This window comes from Vitis vinifera, chromosome 4 (genome assembly GCF_030704535.1).
Source record: "Vitis vinifera cultivar Pinot Noir 40024 chromosome 4, ASM3070453v1".
In the NCBI taxonomy this organism is placed as follows: Eukaryota; Viridiplantae; Streptophyta; class Magnoliopsida; order Vitales; family Vitaceae; genus Vitis; species Vitis vinifera.
The window spans coordinates 6,808,847-6,824,976 of record NC_081808.1 but is presented as its reverse complement, the minus strand read 5'-3'; the positions used below and the strand labels follow the sequence as shown (position 1 = coordinate 6,824,976).

The window sequence follows — 16,130 nt, the reverse complement described above, 5'->3', positions numbered from 1 at the left end:
CAACTCAACCAATTAATAGAAGATGCAAATTTGGTTTAACCACAACTTGGAATTAAACCTTAGGAAACTGTAACTGCTCCCTCCCACCAGGTCAATTCAAAGGAGCCATATGTGTTAATAGTAAAAGTACATTTACACTTGGCATTTGTTATCTTATTTCTCTTCTTCCAGCACAAATCTTTTTGATTCTTAAAAAGAAATGTCCTGGATTCCCGGATTCATTCTCGTCCTGATCCACCATGGAATTTTCGGAATCTACCAAAACATTCTAGGAGAGGGTTCGTAATGACCTTCTCAAAGATCACAAGGTGCTGAAGTGGCAGGATAGGGGAGGGGGGTTTGGGATCTGTAGGTTTTTGTGAAAGAGATGCTCTTATCATGTTATTGCTGAAAAGAAAAACCTAATTCCTCTATTTGATGTCGATTCATCCACACTTCCATTCCTTGTAGAGGAAGGCTAACTGCTTGCTGGTTGGGAGCTGTATGAGCGGTAACGTCCACGTACGGCTCTGTGAGAAGGGCGGTGGAATAAAAACCTTGTTGTACCTCACTCCCGTCTTCAATGGGGTCTACTCTATTTTTTGGGGGGGAGTATGCCAATATGATCTTAATGAGGTGCGGGGCATTGCATCTGACATTCGTTGGGCTTCCCTCTTCGGGAGCCTATGTCCCGGCGTTTTTGTGCAATAAACCCCCCTGGTCGAAGACTAGTGGTAGGTGGTCCCGCGGAGCTTTCGGAGAAGGGTAGCCTAGTGTGTAAGCACAACAATGAACCGCGGTGAACCCTCAAACAACCTATCTAAGATTAGGGGGGAGATCCTCAGTAGTGATGACCCTTTCACTCTTCCACGGACTGATACATGTACCAAATGCTCATGTAGGAAAGTTTACTCCTAGGTCTGGAACCTGGGGGGTTGCTCTGAGAAATCCTTTCTTTCTCATCCACTCAAGGGGGAGTAGACACACCTGTGAGGATTACAGGTGATGGTTACAAGAATGGCGGGGAAGTGAATAGTACCCGACGACATTCAAGGATGGATGTAGACCCATCGGGCAAGGATAATTATTTCGGTCCTGGGAGAGGTGGCGACCATTCTCAAGAACCAAAAAGACTGAGCTAAGGGAAGCCCTATGAGTCACTGAAACGACGACGACAGGAGGGCCCTTGATCTATCAATAGAGGCAGCAAAAAACAGGCTTTGCTCCCTTTTACAGTATGAAGACAGAAAGAAGGGTTGAAGTTTAGACCGCTCACAGTGGTTCTACCTATAGAAAAGATCATGAAAGAGGTGATTAGAATGGTACCCGAATCCATTTACGATCCCGAGTTTCCAGGCACATCGCACATCCGCTCGGGTTGAGGGAATTCTTTGATTAATCCATGTTAGATTGGCATTGGTGGTCTTTTTTTTATCCCTGCTAAGCTGCTGACTCCAATGTGCCTTCCAAGGTAGGTTTTTTCTTTTTTGTGTAGAAAGCTGCATGAGAAAAGATTCTAACTATTAACCAACTAATGAGGGGAGGTTGGAGTATGGTTAATGTTGTCTTTGTGATGTAGATTTTAAATCTGTTGATAGCAGATTCATTGTAGTTGGACTTCGGGTCCGTGGTCCTTTGTGTTCTCTTTGTTCGATGACTTGGATTTTCTGTCACTCAGTTAAGAATGTTTCCTCATCTAGCATGACTCCTTTGTGAAAATCAAAGCAAGATGATTTGAAAGCTGATCCCTCTATGTCTGTTCTGGATCACATGGGAGGAGCATATTAGTAAACATTTGATGGTACGGAGAGATCCTATTTGATGGTGAAGGATATGCTCCTAAAAACTTTATTCTTCTGTACCAAAAGAGGTGTGGGCTGAGTGCATTGCTTTTGTACATGGGTTGATGCCTGTGGAGGGTGGGTGTGGATGCGCCGACAGTAGAGAGACGACACATTCAGAGGACCAGAATCTTGGTTTGCTCCAATGGGAAGAGCGTGCCTAGGCTCTTACAAGTGGCAGTAGGGTCTTTAGCCTACGCTGTTCAGTTATGGTGGGAGTCTTCTCCAAGGCTGATGACAAATTTCACAACAGAGGGTTGCAGAGAGCTTAAGGTCAGGGATGATTGTGAGGTTAGTCCATGCAGGGCTAGGAGAGTGGGGGTTGGCATTAGGAGCCGTGTTTTCTCTCAGGTGGCGTCAATAGGCACTACTTTGTGTGGTGACCATGCTTTGAAAGTTTCAAAGCCCTCTTTATGCAGCAGTGTGTTGGAGGCTAGAGGAGCAGGTGAGAAGCTGGCCATTGGGCACTCCTTTATGGCCCATTCTGGGTCATTGGACAGTGTTTCAAGCCAGCGTTTTTCTTCAGGCCTGGAAGAGGGAGATGTTAAGCTGGTTGGATCTAGTCGGCCTCAAGCTGCTTTGGCCCCTTGTTCTTTGGGCCAGCCCGCTGTCGACCCTGGGCTTCCAGGTTTTGGGACAGGCCTTTTCTGAGGGGGGCCCATCTACTGGAGCTAGCAGTTGTTTAAAAAGGCCTTCGTGCTGTCTGGTAAAGGCATGGTTCCACCTGATCCCTGCATCATGTTGATGACTCTCAGTGTTGCATCTGGGTCGCCTTTAGCTGATGTTGCCCTTTTGGTTGAACTGAATGGCTTTGCTGGTTTGGCTTTGTCTTCGGATTTCTTCTTCTTCTCTCAAGGACAAGGGTGTTTTGTTGGCGAGGGTAAATAGCCCTAACCCTCGTAGGAAGCAGATTGAGGGGTCTCCAGGAGAGAGTGATGCTGAGGGTTGTGGGCCTGCATTTCTATCTCTCAGAAAGGATTTACTAGCGATTCTTTCTTCCATTGATAAGAATGTGGACCCAGTCTCGTGCGATGATGAGATTGACCCAAGAAAGGGCTGCCTATAGACAAACTTGATGAGCGGGAAGGAAGTGGAGTCCGACAGGAATTGCGCCGATTTGGCTTTCAAGAAGTTCATCTCCTTCAACGAGTACTTAGGTCTGCATGTGGAAAGGTTTGAAAAGGAAGTTGACTCCCTATTGAGAAAATTGGAAGCTCGAAAGGGTCGCAGAGTGGAGGGATCAAGTTTTAGGAGGCCTTCCCCTACGTCTCATTTTGAAAGGTAACTACAAAAGTTGGATTGCCCTGTTAGTTATAATATTTCAAGCGGCAAGGGGAGAAGCATGAAGTGTTGGGTTTGGTTTCGAAGTGTCCAGGCTAGGCTAGGGTTAAGGTGTGAGGACAGGAGGTGGAGAGGGTTCCTTCTTCTTGTGTCAAGTCTTCACAGTTGTTGGTTCCCTTGTTTTTACTTAGGTTTCAGGGTTTGTGAGCCAGGGTGTGGCTTGGGGAGGCAGGCCTGTGTTCCTTGTTAGCATTGTATGGCTTGGGTAGTGGTTTGTTGTGTAATCCTTTCGCCTACTTTTTGGTGCTCTTTGTAAACTTTGTGTATACTTGGTGTGTTGTTCTTTGCGCTTTTAATATATTTGCTTATTTACTTATAAAAAAAAAATTGTTCGTGTACATGGGTTGCACCCCCCTTTGTGTTAGGTGCTTATTCTAATAAATTTGTCCTAATTTGCCTATATACATATAGAAGAAATTCTAATCCTTCTAATTCCCTTTTTATTTTTTTTGGTCAATAAGCAAAATAATTGTATTGCAAATAGGTGCTAAAATAGCGACCCACAGAATTACAGTATAAAGACACCCACTCCCTTACAAAAGGTCCCAAACAACAAAGAAAAAACAAAAAACCTTCTCCCTCATCGCGAACCCACCCAATCTACAAAATCTATTAAGGTTGAAGGACCATCTTTTATCCACAATTTGGTTTCCAACCAAAGTAAATACACAAAAGAAGCTTTTAGCCTTTGGATGGACAACACGCTATCTTCAAAAGCAATTCTATTCCTTGCCTTCCAAATGACCCAAAACAAGCATAACAGTCCCACTTGCCACACCACCTTCCTCTTCTTACCCACAAAAGAGTCCCTCCACCCTAAAAGGGTTTCCTTTACTGAAAAAAGAAACACCCAACATACTCCAAATAAAGAAAGGAGCAACATCCACACTTCCCTTATTTTTTCACAATGAAAGAGGAGGTGATCAATCGACTACTCACACATTTGGCACAGAAAGCATCTATTAGCCAAAGCCCAACCCTTCTTTTGGAAACGGTCCAAGGTTAGAACTCTTCCCCATGAAGCCTCTCAAGCAAAGAAACTTAATTTGGGCTGCACACGAGAGTTCCAAATAATCTTCGAAGGGAAAGAAGCAAGAGAAACTGGCTGCAAAGCCCTATACAAAGATTTTACCGAAAAAACCCCATCCTTTGAATCCATCCACCTCACCCTATCCTCCTCATCCACACTAACCTTCTTCCCATCCAAGCAACAAAACAACCTTTCCACTTCTTCCAACTCCCAATCATTGAAAGGTCTATTGAAACAAGGACTCCAACTTCCCCCCCTTTCCCCCGCGGCTGTCCAAACTTCATTTACCCAAGCCTCTTTGGAAGTTGCTAGAGCAAATAAGGGAAAGCCTCGCACAAAGGGATGGTTCCACACCACTTGTCTTTCCAAAACCTCACCTTCTTTCCATCACCCACCACAAAGTCAAAAGAAGGGGTTACTAGATGTCCCATCTAATTCCCTTTTTATTGAAGATAGTTTCCCTTCTAATTTCACTTTTCTATTAATTTTTTGAATATAAGGGAAAAAATAAATAAATAATAATAATAATACCAACAATGCCAAACAAAAATGGTGCATCAAGGTAAATAGCATATAGAGAGTTTAATCTGAGAGTGACAATCAAACTCTTATCACAAATGAAGAGAGATAAGAATGATAATAAATTTAAAAGTTTGAAACTAGGTTTTGAGAGCTGAAAAGAAGGGTAGATTAGTTGAAAAGGAGAGAGAGAGTTATGGTTGGAGGTTGTCTTCTGATTGGAATTGCATAGAATCAACCAAGCCACTGGAAGATTTATAAGAGGTGCATTTTAACTACACAATTCAGCAAAATTAGCATATGCAATGGCAATGTGATTCGGGTGGGCCCCTAAAATAAAGAATTGAAAACATACCTTCCAATTCCAATTTCAACCTCCGAATTCATGGTCCAAATTGGGTCTAAGGGTATTAAATATAAAAAAAAAATGAATTTACTCTATTAAGTAGTAGGCGATCATTGAAGTTCAATACTAAATTATATTTTTCAATGAAGGTCAATGATTTTCTTTTTTATAGATAAAAAGCAAAATATATTAAAAAGTGCTTGGAAAAGGCGCACCAAGTACACATGGAGTATACAAAACCCACTAAAAGGAAAGCATGGGAAAAAGAGAAACAAACCACATGCTAAAGTTCTAGAAAAACAGAAGGCAACCAACTTGCAGCCAAACCAAAGCTGTTAACATCTAAATAAACATAGCCTAGTCCTGACCCAACCTTCAAACCACTCTTCACAACTCTAGCCTGAACGCTCAAAAACCACTTTCCATCCACTCTTCCAACTCCTCTTTTCCGCTTGATTGAATGTAATTAACCGAGCTCTTTAACTCCGAAGATCCCTATCAAAACGAGATGTAGAAAAAGGCCTCCTTTTACTACCTGAGGCCCCCCTTGTACGACCCTTTATGGCTTCTAACTTCCTCAATAGGGAGGCAACTTCCTTCTCAAAACCATCCACATACAATCCCAAATGCTCATTGGAGGAGACAAATTTCCTAAAAGAGGAAAGACTCCCAACCCTTAGCATTTCCTTATTGGGGTTATCATTTCCTGGAGCTCCCTAGATGTAAGACAACCCTAAGATGGTTGCCTACACTCAAAGTAGGTGGGTAAGGGTTTTTATTTTTAAGATGTAAGGAGAGGAACAAGGAATAAGGTTTTTTTTTTTCTTGATAAGTAACAAGGAATAAAGTTTATGGTAGAGGAAAAATAAAATACAAAAAAAAAATAGAGAGAGAAGAAATGATGAAGAAAACATGAAAACCTTGAGTCTTACTAAGATCTTCTAAGAGTCTCATCTAAAAGAAAATCAATGGAATCTCACCATTGAGGATTGCAATACTTGCAATAAAAAAACATAATATTATTAATATCATTCAATTCATTCTTTGATTTGCATCAATTAACCTTATTTATGGGTTTTTCTAAAAAAATCCAAAGTCTACTAAGATTCTAATAACCTATTATGATTCTAATTCTTATTATAACATCAAAAGTTTATTAGGATTCTAATAATCTATTATGACTCTAATTCTAATTATCTGATAACCTAATTAATTAATCCTAATTTGACTCAAAACAAATGTTAATCCTACTTTAATTCCAACTAATACAAATCCCCTTTCTTGATGTATATCTTAGAGATTCATCATCTTCATCAATTCCCCCTAACTTGGAAAAATACTCAACCTCGAGTTTTAGTGATTTTCCACGGTCAATTGAAATCCCGAGCAATGCCTTCCACCCTTTCTTTCTTCGTTGACTCTTAATATGGTAAGACAAGACATCAAGATCTCTTCAATTTGTTCAATTTCATGCAAGACAATTACCAAACTTCAGAAAGCTTTCCAATGTTGTAAAACAAGTTGATAGTCCTCAAAATAATTATATGTCATCAACAAACTTGTCGAAAGTTGCTTCTTACACTCTTCTTGTAAATTGTCTTGTGGAAAAATAAGATTTTTGAATTCTCTATATTCAAAAGAAATTTCAATAGATTCTTCATGTTTGTCACCACTCAAGATAATGTTTTGCCTTGGGAAGTCAAGCATCGGTTCTTCTGAACCTTCTACAACTTCTTTGAGCTCTTCTACTGGTAATCTAGAATCAGTTCCATCACCTCTTGCATCCTAGATTCATCATTGATGATTTCTTCCTCCTTGCTAAAAACATCAACTTGTTTTTTAATAGGAGTATTTGATGGCTCCTCTAGTTTCAAGGGTACTATTTTTTCTTCCGGTTGCTTAAGTCGTGGAATTTCCTTCATTGGATGGAGGATCTTCTTACGCCCATTGCGCACAAGTGTGTAAGTGTTATCATATTCATCATGTTCGACCCTTTCATTAAAAAGTCACGGTCTTCCAAGCACAATATGGGCAACTTTCATCGGCAAAACATCACATCATATTGATAACTCAAAATTATTACTGAAATTAAATATCACTAGATAATGAGAACTCACCAAAATATATATGTCATTTACCCATGCTATTTAATAGGGATTTGGATGATCTTCTGTCTTTAGATTAAGCTTCTCAACAAGCTCCTCTGAAGCTAGATTGGAACAACTATCTCCATCAACAATCAAAGTACATAGTCTCCCTTGGCAAGCAACACGAGTTCAGAAGATGCTAGTCCGTTGTCAATCCTCCTCTTCACTTAGCCATGGTATGTTCACCAATGGTTACATAAGATATACATCATTCCTCCTAACCGCACAAATCATAGACTGCATACCCATCATCTCTGTAAGAATTTTTTGGAACATCCACTACCAAATCCTCATTGGAAACATCCGCCCAGGCCCACAACCACCTTCCTCGCTTTCTAGAGAAAAGCACTTGACCTACTCCTTCCATAAAGGAGCACTCTTAGTTAGATCCATCAATACACCCTTGTCTTTGAAAAGAGAAGAAGGGGAAATCCCACCCCACAATGACAAACTAAAAGACAAGGGCTTACTAGTAAAACCTTCCACTTCACCAAAGAGAGCAATATTTGCAGATGACACTCTTTCATCAGTGATCTAAGTAGCCATCAAGCAGCAAAGTTCTAGGGGAAGCTTTTGGACAAAGCATCCTTCACCAAACAGCATAGGAAGCCTCTTAAAGGAAATTTTGGGCTCCCACAACAAGATCACCTGGGCCCTTAATAGTAATAGCTTGACATGAGGCACAAGGGCTCTCTTTCAACCAAAAAGGAATGACCCAAGGTAGGAGGCTGGTCTAGGTCACTAGACAAAGAGCAAGGCCTAAAGTACATAGGGCCTTCCATCTCACAGCTGGTAGGAGGAAGACTTGTTTAGCCCATTGGTCCAACACGAGCCAAAAAAGGAGGCCTAGAGACCATCCCTTCAATCTGGACACTAGCCTCCAAAGCTCTATTGCAGGTAGAAAAACCTACGCCATCTAAAACATGGGTAGCACGCAAAAGCACCTTGGGTTGCTCCAAACTTTTTGCACGCTTCCCAACCTCAACCCCCACACTCCACTCCGCACGTGGCCTCCCCTCCTAATCATCCCTCACCTCCGTCACCCTACAACCCTCCTTCAAAACAACCACCGACACCCATGATGGGATCTCCCACCATAATTGAATGACGAAGACTAAAGACCCTACCACCACATGCAAGATCCCGAGGACCCTCCTTTCGTTGGAGTTGACTAGAATTCTAGCCTGTCATAAATGGCGTCTCTGTGTTGTATCCACATCCACAACTACAAAACCTCCACAAGCATCACCCACCCTCTTAAAAAAGTCCTTACCCCATAAGTATAAAGGTAGTTCAATTAGTCACATCACTCCAGTTGCAATCTCTTTCCTTCAAAAGTGCAAACACCCAAACACCACTCTCTTTTGGCTTCAAAATCAATCTCAAAATCAAACAAAATGAGGGTGGCTCCCAACAACACCACATAAAGATTTCCATTCAACCTCTACTCAAATCTGGCCCAAGATTTTAGCGAGCCCAACTCTAGAACCCCAACTACAAAATCTCCCAACCTACACACCAAGCAATGCTTCCTCTTTAACTCCTCCCTCCCACCCTGGATCCAAACTGCCTCACCCAAATCCCCCTTGCCTCTGAAAACCACATCTACATAAGAAACACCTTTACAAGGGGAATCATTTGCGCACTCCCTTAGAAGACAACCATCTCCCTGGGGAAGCCTAGGCACTGGAGCAACACTGATACTCTTTAGTTTGCTTGCCGAGGTCTTCCATCTCCCTGGAGCACCCCTTCCTTCTAAAAAGATTAAGGAGAAGCTCTCCCCCCTTCTACCAAAAAAGCTCTAGCTTAAAAACTCTACCCCCTTTCTTTCCACTCCATACTAAAAGACTTTCTAGATGAACTACCACAGCAAAGTTCAACCCCCTCCAACAGCAAAGCAAGGCCTCTCTCACCAAATCTAATCCACAAGGAAAAACATCGACTCCTTACCACAAGCAGACCAACTTCCTTACCTTTAATTGTCTCCTTTGATATATCATAGGATTTCAAATCCTCCCCGAACCAGCACTTACCCCCCATTACTCTAGGAGAACCTAGCTCCATGAGTGAGAGATCAAGTCTTAGATAGAGTCAACATCTTCAGTTCCATGTTCATTCTCTCATGCTAGTCGAAATTGGATAGTATTGAGGCTGAAGGAGAAGCAAAAGTGCAGCAAAGGGCTGAGATTTGTAGTCAATAACTGAAGGTCAATGATGTTGTAGAAACATCATCACTCATATCATACAAACAATATCTTCAATCAAATTTCAGAACTATTTTGAATGCACTGGTTTTCAAACCATTTCGGAGTTCAAGCTAGGAATGAAACTTTCTTGAGGTCAATTGTCAAACTAGTCCTGAGAGCTAGGGCAAGAACTATGTCATATAGAAGATATGTAGACTGTAAATAATAAGCCTGAAACTAGCCAGCATAAGGAAAAAAACTAGAACATGGAAATCATAAAACTGGTATAATATTTTTATAACCAAGGATATTTTCATCACTTGCAAAATAAGCACTTACTATTCCATGAGACATCTTCATTACTATCTGATAATCCATATTCGGACTGTAGCCGTTTCCGATGGATTGCAACTTTTCTCTCGATTTCCTCAGAGCTTTTGATCCCCCGTTCTTCAAGAGACTCACGGTATTCTATTAAAGCAACCTCTAGACGCCTCAACTTTTGTCTGCATATCACAAGCACAATAAGAACATACCAACCTACAGAAGCTACAAAGGACAATGTAGGCAAAAGAAATCATTGTTGCATGGTATTTGAAAGCATAGACATAACCTTTACCTTCCACACAATCCTAAACCCCCAACAAAAGAAAAATGAATCAACTTCAAAAATAAGCTTAAAAACTCGAAAGATCTCAAATATTGTAATTAGAAAAAGGTAATCCAATTCAAGAAACAAAGAAGAACCAGTTAAATGCTGCAAAGAAAGAGTTAGGTACTTTCAAATACTCTGAGGCAAAATAAAGCGATTCATTTGCAGGATGCGCCCAGAAATCACCATCCTGTAAAAGAATAAAACTAAGAAATTTGAATAATGCTGCAAGTTCATTACAACCTATGCTCTTCATTCATCATTCCACTGTCTGGTTGAGAGGGGATGCTTGATTCAGTTGCAAATTCCATCTCATCAGCCTTGCTAGGACCATCACCTGCATTCTCGCTTCCAGAAGAAGAGTAGCTTAACCCCAGACCCCTAGCACTTCTCTTTTGTTCATCATCACTGTCATCATCCTCTCGGGCCCACTTAGAGGCAGGCAAAACAGGATCAGTTTTCCCTTTATTTGTAAAGGCTTTGAGCTCAGGCTGTGGTATGGGAATTGTCGGGGCCAAAGGTACAGACCCTTTTCCTTGTGACTGTATCTCATCTTCACCATAACGATTCCATCCCGATAATCCAACAGACTCTGTTTCAACACCAATTTCCTTCCTGCTACTTGGGTATCTACCTGAGTTTGAATGGCTCTGTGCATATTTCAAATCATCATCTAAATCATATCCCCTTTGTTTTTCAGCCTCTTCTAGACTAAGCAATCTTGCAACCATTATTTCTCTACCACCAACAAGAGATAACCCATTATGCCTGCAACGTCTTTCCAATTCAGCAATTGGAAGGCTCAATAGTTCCTTCATTGCTGCTCCTTTGCCCATTGCTAGCGCAGCATCTTGATTGGACTTGCCTCCTTCACCAGTATCTTCCGAGCTAGTTTTCTTTTCTATTTCTGGTGCATCACCACATATAGAATGAAAAGGTGTCACTCCAGAGTTCCCAGATCGAAGAAAAGTAGCCCGCAATCCATTGACATATGCATCTGAAAATAGGAACCAGTCTGCCCAGACTTGAAGAACCTTCATAACTCGTTCCTGGAGAATTCCAGTTAAGGAGCGCATTCAGAATAGAAACTAAATATAAGAAAAGAAGAGGCGGGCTGAAAGTTAAACAAGAATTTTATGTATGGCTCACCTTAAGGGCCTCAGCAGTAATCCTTCCCGTTACACTACGATACAAGTCATTAAAGCTCTCCATTATGTCAGGTAAGGTTGCTTCAAATTTGGTACGGTATGCAGATGCATTCTTTACTGGAGCACTGCTATTGTGAAGAACATCAGAGACAAGCATGAGCCTTGCAACTTTAGTTGGTATAGGTGTTTCTTTAAGTGTTAAAGATTCTGTGAGAACCTCAACTATCTGCAATGCAAGAGAGAACTATATAAGCATTTAAAGTATTCAAAAGATTTTTTTTTTCTCTTTCTTTCAGTTGGAAACAGAATTCTAAAAAATAATTTAAAAGGAAATGCAAAAATATAGCAGAAATCAGTTGCTCTTCTTTGGGTTTTTTGTTTGCTATATAATTGAGGTAGGCCATATTTTGTCCAAACTGAAGGTCAGCACTATCAGAGTGTCATTTGGCAATGCCACAACAATAAAATTGTGTAACAACAAATGACATGTTATGATATAAACTTGATGATAAATGTGAGATTAAATTTATTTATATCCATAACAGGGGCTGGGTTAAGCACCATATCCATGACCTCTGCAGCACCATTTGTAAAGGCAAGTGGTTTAAAAAGACTATATAAGAAGATGCTGCAACATCATGCATTACCTCTCCAGCTGCATCAGCATTATCTAAAGCAAAACCCATAGCTTCCTTTATCTGACTCCTTTCTAATGTCAAAGCACGCAACATATCCTCAAATTCATCCCTCTGTGGATCAGTCAATGTCCGTTCCAGCTCCACACGCTGTGCAAGTTAACAGAAAAAAGGGGGTTTAATCATAAAATTTGACAAGTTCTCTAAATGAGAGATTTCCAAACAGGGTATAACAGGACCACCATAGAAATTGGAATATATATATATATATATATATACACGTATGTATGTATGTATGCATATATGTATGTATTTATATGTACCCTGCTTCTTCCTGCTGCAAATGTGGTACCAGACTCCTTCTCATGCTCTGGGCTTCTGACCGTAGGAAGAGGGGGTGGCATCCATCTGGATATACAAATGGAATAAAGAAATGCATCATATCAAGAGTCCACTAGACCAACTTATCAAGGATAATATGGATCTTATGAAATAATTAGGCTAGTCCAAGCACTAAAATAGGAACTAGTGGGCACACATTACCTTCCACTGCCAGTTATCATGATGAAAGGCTCAGTTCTCCACCTTTGAAGAGTATCACCCTGCATTTAGAGAGGCATAAAAAATAATCAGTGATCCATTGTTCCACATTGATAGAATGCATAAACAGAAATCTCCAGAACCTTTACATGATGGAAAACTGAAAAAGATTTAATAGTTATCAATGAAAAAGTGGTACCATTAGACCAGTTTAAATAGGGTTTCAGTTGTGTCACATGCCCCCTAAGACTACATTTCAGAAAAATACTCTTACAACATCATTGAGATGGTTGCTAATAGTGACAAAGTTGTTATAAAGGAAAACAGTGAGGTTACAATCACAGTGGTATTATTCAGTTATTTTTCAAAATTAAAAGACAATGCATTAAACATTATTACAATAAAAATTCTTGATTCTTTATTTCAGTTTCAATATTAAAATACTGTACACCATTGACAAAACTAACAAAGTACTGATGGCTTTTCAATCTATAATAATAATGTCAAATAACACCAATCATTGTAAATGCAAACAATGTAGTTTTATAATGACTGAAACTTCTAGTGTTAATGCAAAGGTAAGTGATGCAAGTAATTTAGGCATATAACATGATCTACCTGAGCAAATGAATAGAGCCTCCAAACATAGTAAGTGTGTTCCTTCGATCCAAGCTCAAACAAGAAGTTAAAAAGAGGATTTCCTCGACCTCTCTCCATTATGGCTTGTTCAAAAGCACATCCTCCATCCAGAACGTATAGAGCCATTGTGTCGATCACATGATGGAGATGATCATCCTCAGGAGGAGAAACCATTATATCAGGGACATTTGGAGTGAGAACCTATGCATTCACATGTCACCAGCAACACGTTCAAATTAAGAAAGAAAAAAATCAAATCTATAAAACTAAAGAGTGGAAATTATAAGCAAATTTAGGCTATATATATAATTATTAAATTTCTGAACAGTGTGATTGGTTTTAAATTGAACATGTGATTCTTAGGCAAACTAGCCCTCGGACTACATGGACTTAGTCCTTAAGCTGGTGGAAGACAGGACTTAAAGGCTGGAAGCAGTGCCACCAAAAGATCAGCAGTAATATTATGCCACTAAAATGGCCCTCCTGGTGCACAAAATCCTTTCATCCATATAGAGAAAACACAATTTCTATGCATGCATTTCATTTTTCAGAGATATAATCAATCATTTGCAAAAAGAGGAAAGTACCAACCATAAGAATGAAAAAGTATCCAAACAACATAGATATAATCCAATCAAGACATATTTGTTGGTTCCTTGAAAATGAATGCAGGCAAGTCCATGTGCAATATTCATGCAGCCCATATTACTGAGCCCAAGAGGCCCTGGGTGGTTATTACCTCTGAGGTTTAGTTACTAGAGTTTAAGGATTGAGAACTGGAGGAGGTTGTGTCTCTTCTGGCATGTATTCAGTTGGAGGTAGGCATGAGTGAGGATGATGTTATTTTTCTCCAAGGATGTGATTCGGATTTTTTTTTTTTTCTCTAAGAAAAAAGGAAAAATATTCTCGAATAAGTCCAAAGAGGAGCTGGTGAGATACGGAATTGCAGTCTTCCCTGCAAAAGAAATTTGGTATTCCAAAATTCCCATTGAAGTCACTTTTCATACAGACATCAAACAGGGCAAAAATTGTCAGTCTTAACCAGTTATCAGGAATAAAATAGGAAGCGTGTGGATCATCTTTTGGTTCATGGTTCTTTGGCTTGGGAGATCATTGTTTCTCTCCATTTCTGGATTCCTGAGTCTTCCCAAAGAGAATCAAGCAATTATTAGCTAACTAGCATGAAAAGTCATGGTGAAGAAGAGGAATCTACTTCAGCAGCCCTTTTTAATAAATCATTGGACACAAAAGTGTGAACTGGGGAGACTAGCATGAAGGGGATTGCAAAAGAAGAGGAACCAAGCAATTTTTTTTTGATAACTAACATGAATACACTTCAATCCTTTCCTCTTGCAAACTTCCTTTGGAAATCTAAAGCCTCACTCAAAGTCAAGGCCTTTGTATGGTTAGTGGCAACTATAAAGGTTAATTCTAATGACTTGTTGCAGAAGAGAACTCACAAATCCCTTAGGTGAGAATGGTGTGCCATGTGTAAGAGGAGTGAAGAATTAGTGGATCGTCTTTTTTTACATTGCTCAGCAACATTGACATTATGAAATAGGTTGTTTGGACTTGCGAGATTGCTTGTATTTCACCTAGGAGAGTAGAGGAGATGCTAACTATTACTTATCAGTGTTCTGGAGGTCTTCCTAGAGGGAAGTCATTGTGGGGTGTTGCTATTCTCACATTAATTTGGACTATATGGCCCGGAGAGGAATGCGAGAATCTTTTAGGGCAAATAGAGTATTTTGGAGGTAATGTGAGCTTTAATCTATTTCTCCTTTTCTCTCCAGGTGTCAGCTAGTGCACCATTTGTGAGCACCCCTTTGAGCAATTATATTGCTAGACTGAAACCTATTAAGTAGATCTACAAGGTTAGTTGAGGAGATACTCTTGACATGGATGTCTCCTCCAATGGTAGCGTTAAGTAGAATTTTAATGGATGCTCCTTGGGTAACCTAAGACAATTGGGAATTAGAGGAACACTTAACGGATCATCATGAAACATTAGTGAGAGCATTCTCTAAGAATGCTGGAGTGGGTTCTGCTATTGAGGTGGAGCTATTAGCATTGTTGGAAGGTCTAAAGCTAGCTAAAAGCTGGGTCTTATTCAACCTTCCAGTAGAGAGGAATTCTATAGTAGTCCTATCTTGGGAAAATAAAGAGAGAAGCCTGTGGAGGTTTGACAGATGGCTATGCCGAGTTTTTTATATTATTATAGAGTTGGGGTGTTCATTTTGCTGATTCCTTGGGCAGCTAACCATGTGGAAGATATGTTAGCAAAACGGGGAGCCAATTAGTTTTTTTTTTTTTAGGAGATTTTCTACCCCCAAGTTTTGAGTTCATATTTGTAATGATTTTTAGATATGCATTCCCAACAATATCTAGAGTAGATAGTTTTTTTCCTGCTTTTAATCAGAATTATGTAGTGGTTGTGATTGGAGGAAGAATTTCTCATGTTCCTTTATATTTACTTAATCCCTGATAATAAAATGTTTGTTTCTGATCAAAATAAAATAAAATAATCCAGAGTTAAAATGACTAATCCTGAACGAGTAAATGCCATTTTTATCACGTTCCTATACATAGCCCAATTAAAAGTTTCTAGTCAAGCTAAATACTATACAACAGAATGAAAAGTGGACCAAAATAACCTTTTTTTTTATAAAAAAAAAATTAGTAATTATGAGGAGGGAGCAGCATAACACCTAAAACTGTAAAGAGAGAAAGAAACCAGTTCTGATTTAGCATGTAACTGAAGCAACTTTAGAGCTCAATTAGCCATAAATTTTTATAATAGAAATTTCATAATTCAGAAACCCGCTAGGCTGACTTCACAGGATTAGGAGAACCAGGGCTACAGAATCCTTTCTCAAGAACTAGGCATCAGGAAAGCCCAGAACTTGAACCTGGGACCTTTTGTTACTAAGTCAGAGCACCTGTTGGACCACCAACATCTCTATAATTTTCAAATTCAGGGCAGATGAGAGGAATTTATAATGATTTGACCCCTTCTAGAAACTTAGCCGCTTAGCTTTAAAGTTCAATGCTAACTAACTAGCTTTGTCCTTAGCAATAGAATACTTACCCTCAAGCAACCCCTTCACTGAAACCCCTTAGGCCTGTA

General features: G+C 39.9%; 1 protein-coding gene across 3 annotated transcripts in view; it reads right to left on the bottom strand.

Moving 5' to 3' along the window:
* LOC100262865 (protein RRC1) overlaps positions 1–16,130 on the bottom strand; it is a 30,259-nt gene that overhangs the window by 1,639 nt on the left and 12,490 nt on the right. For all 3 annotated transcript variants that reach the window (XM_010650459.3, XM_010650461.3, XM_010650460.3), the window contains exons 11-17: positions 12,983–13,204; positions 12,368–12,426; positions 12,148–12,232; positions 11,837–11,974; positions 11,191–11,415; positions 10,285–11,090; positions 9,729–9,895 (exon numbers count right to left, since the gene is read on the bottom strand). In XM_010650459.3, the coding sequence (XP_010648761.1) occupies positions 9,729–9,895; positions 10,285–11,090; positions 11,191–11,415; positions 11,837–11,974; positions 12,148–12,232; positions 12,368–12,426; positions 12,983–13,204 (1,702 nt within the window). The remainder of the gene's footprint in view (positions 1–9,728; positions 9,896–10,284; positions 11,091–11,190; positions 11,416–11,836; positions 11,975–12,147; positions 12,233–12,367; positions 12,427–12,982; positions 13,205–16,130) is intronic.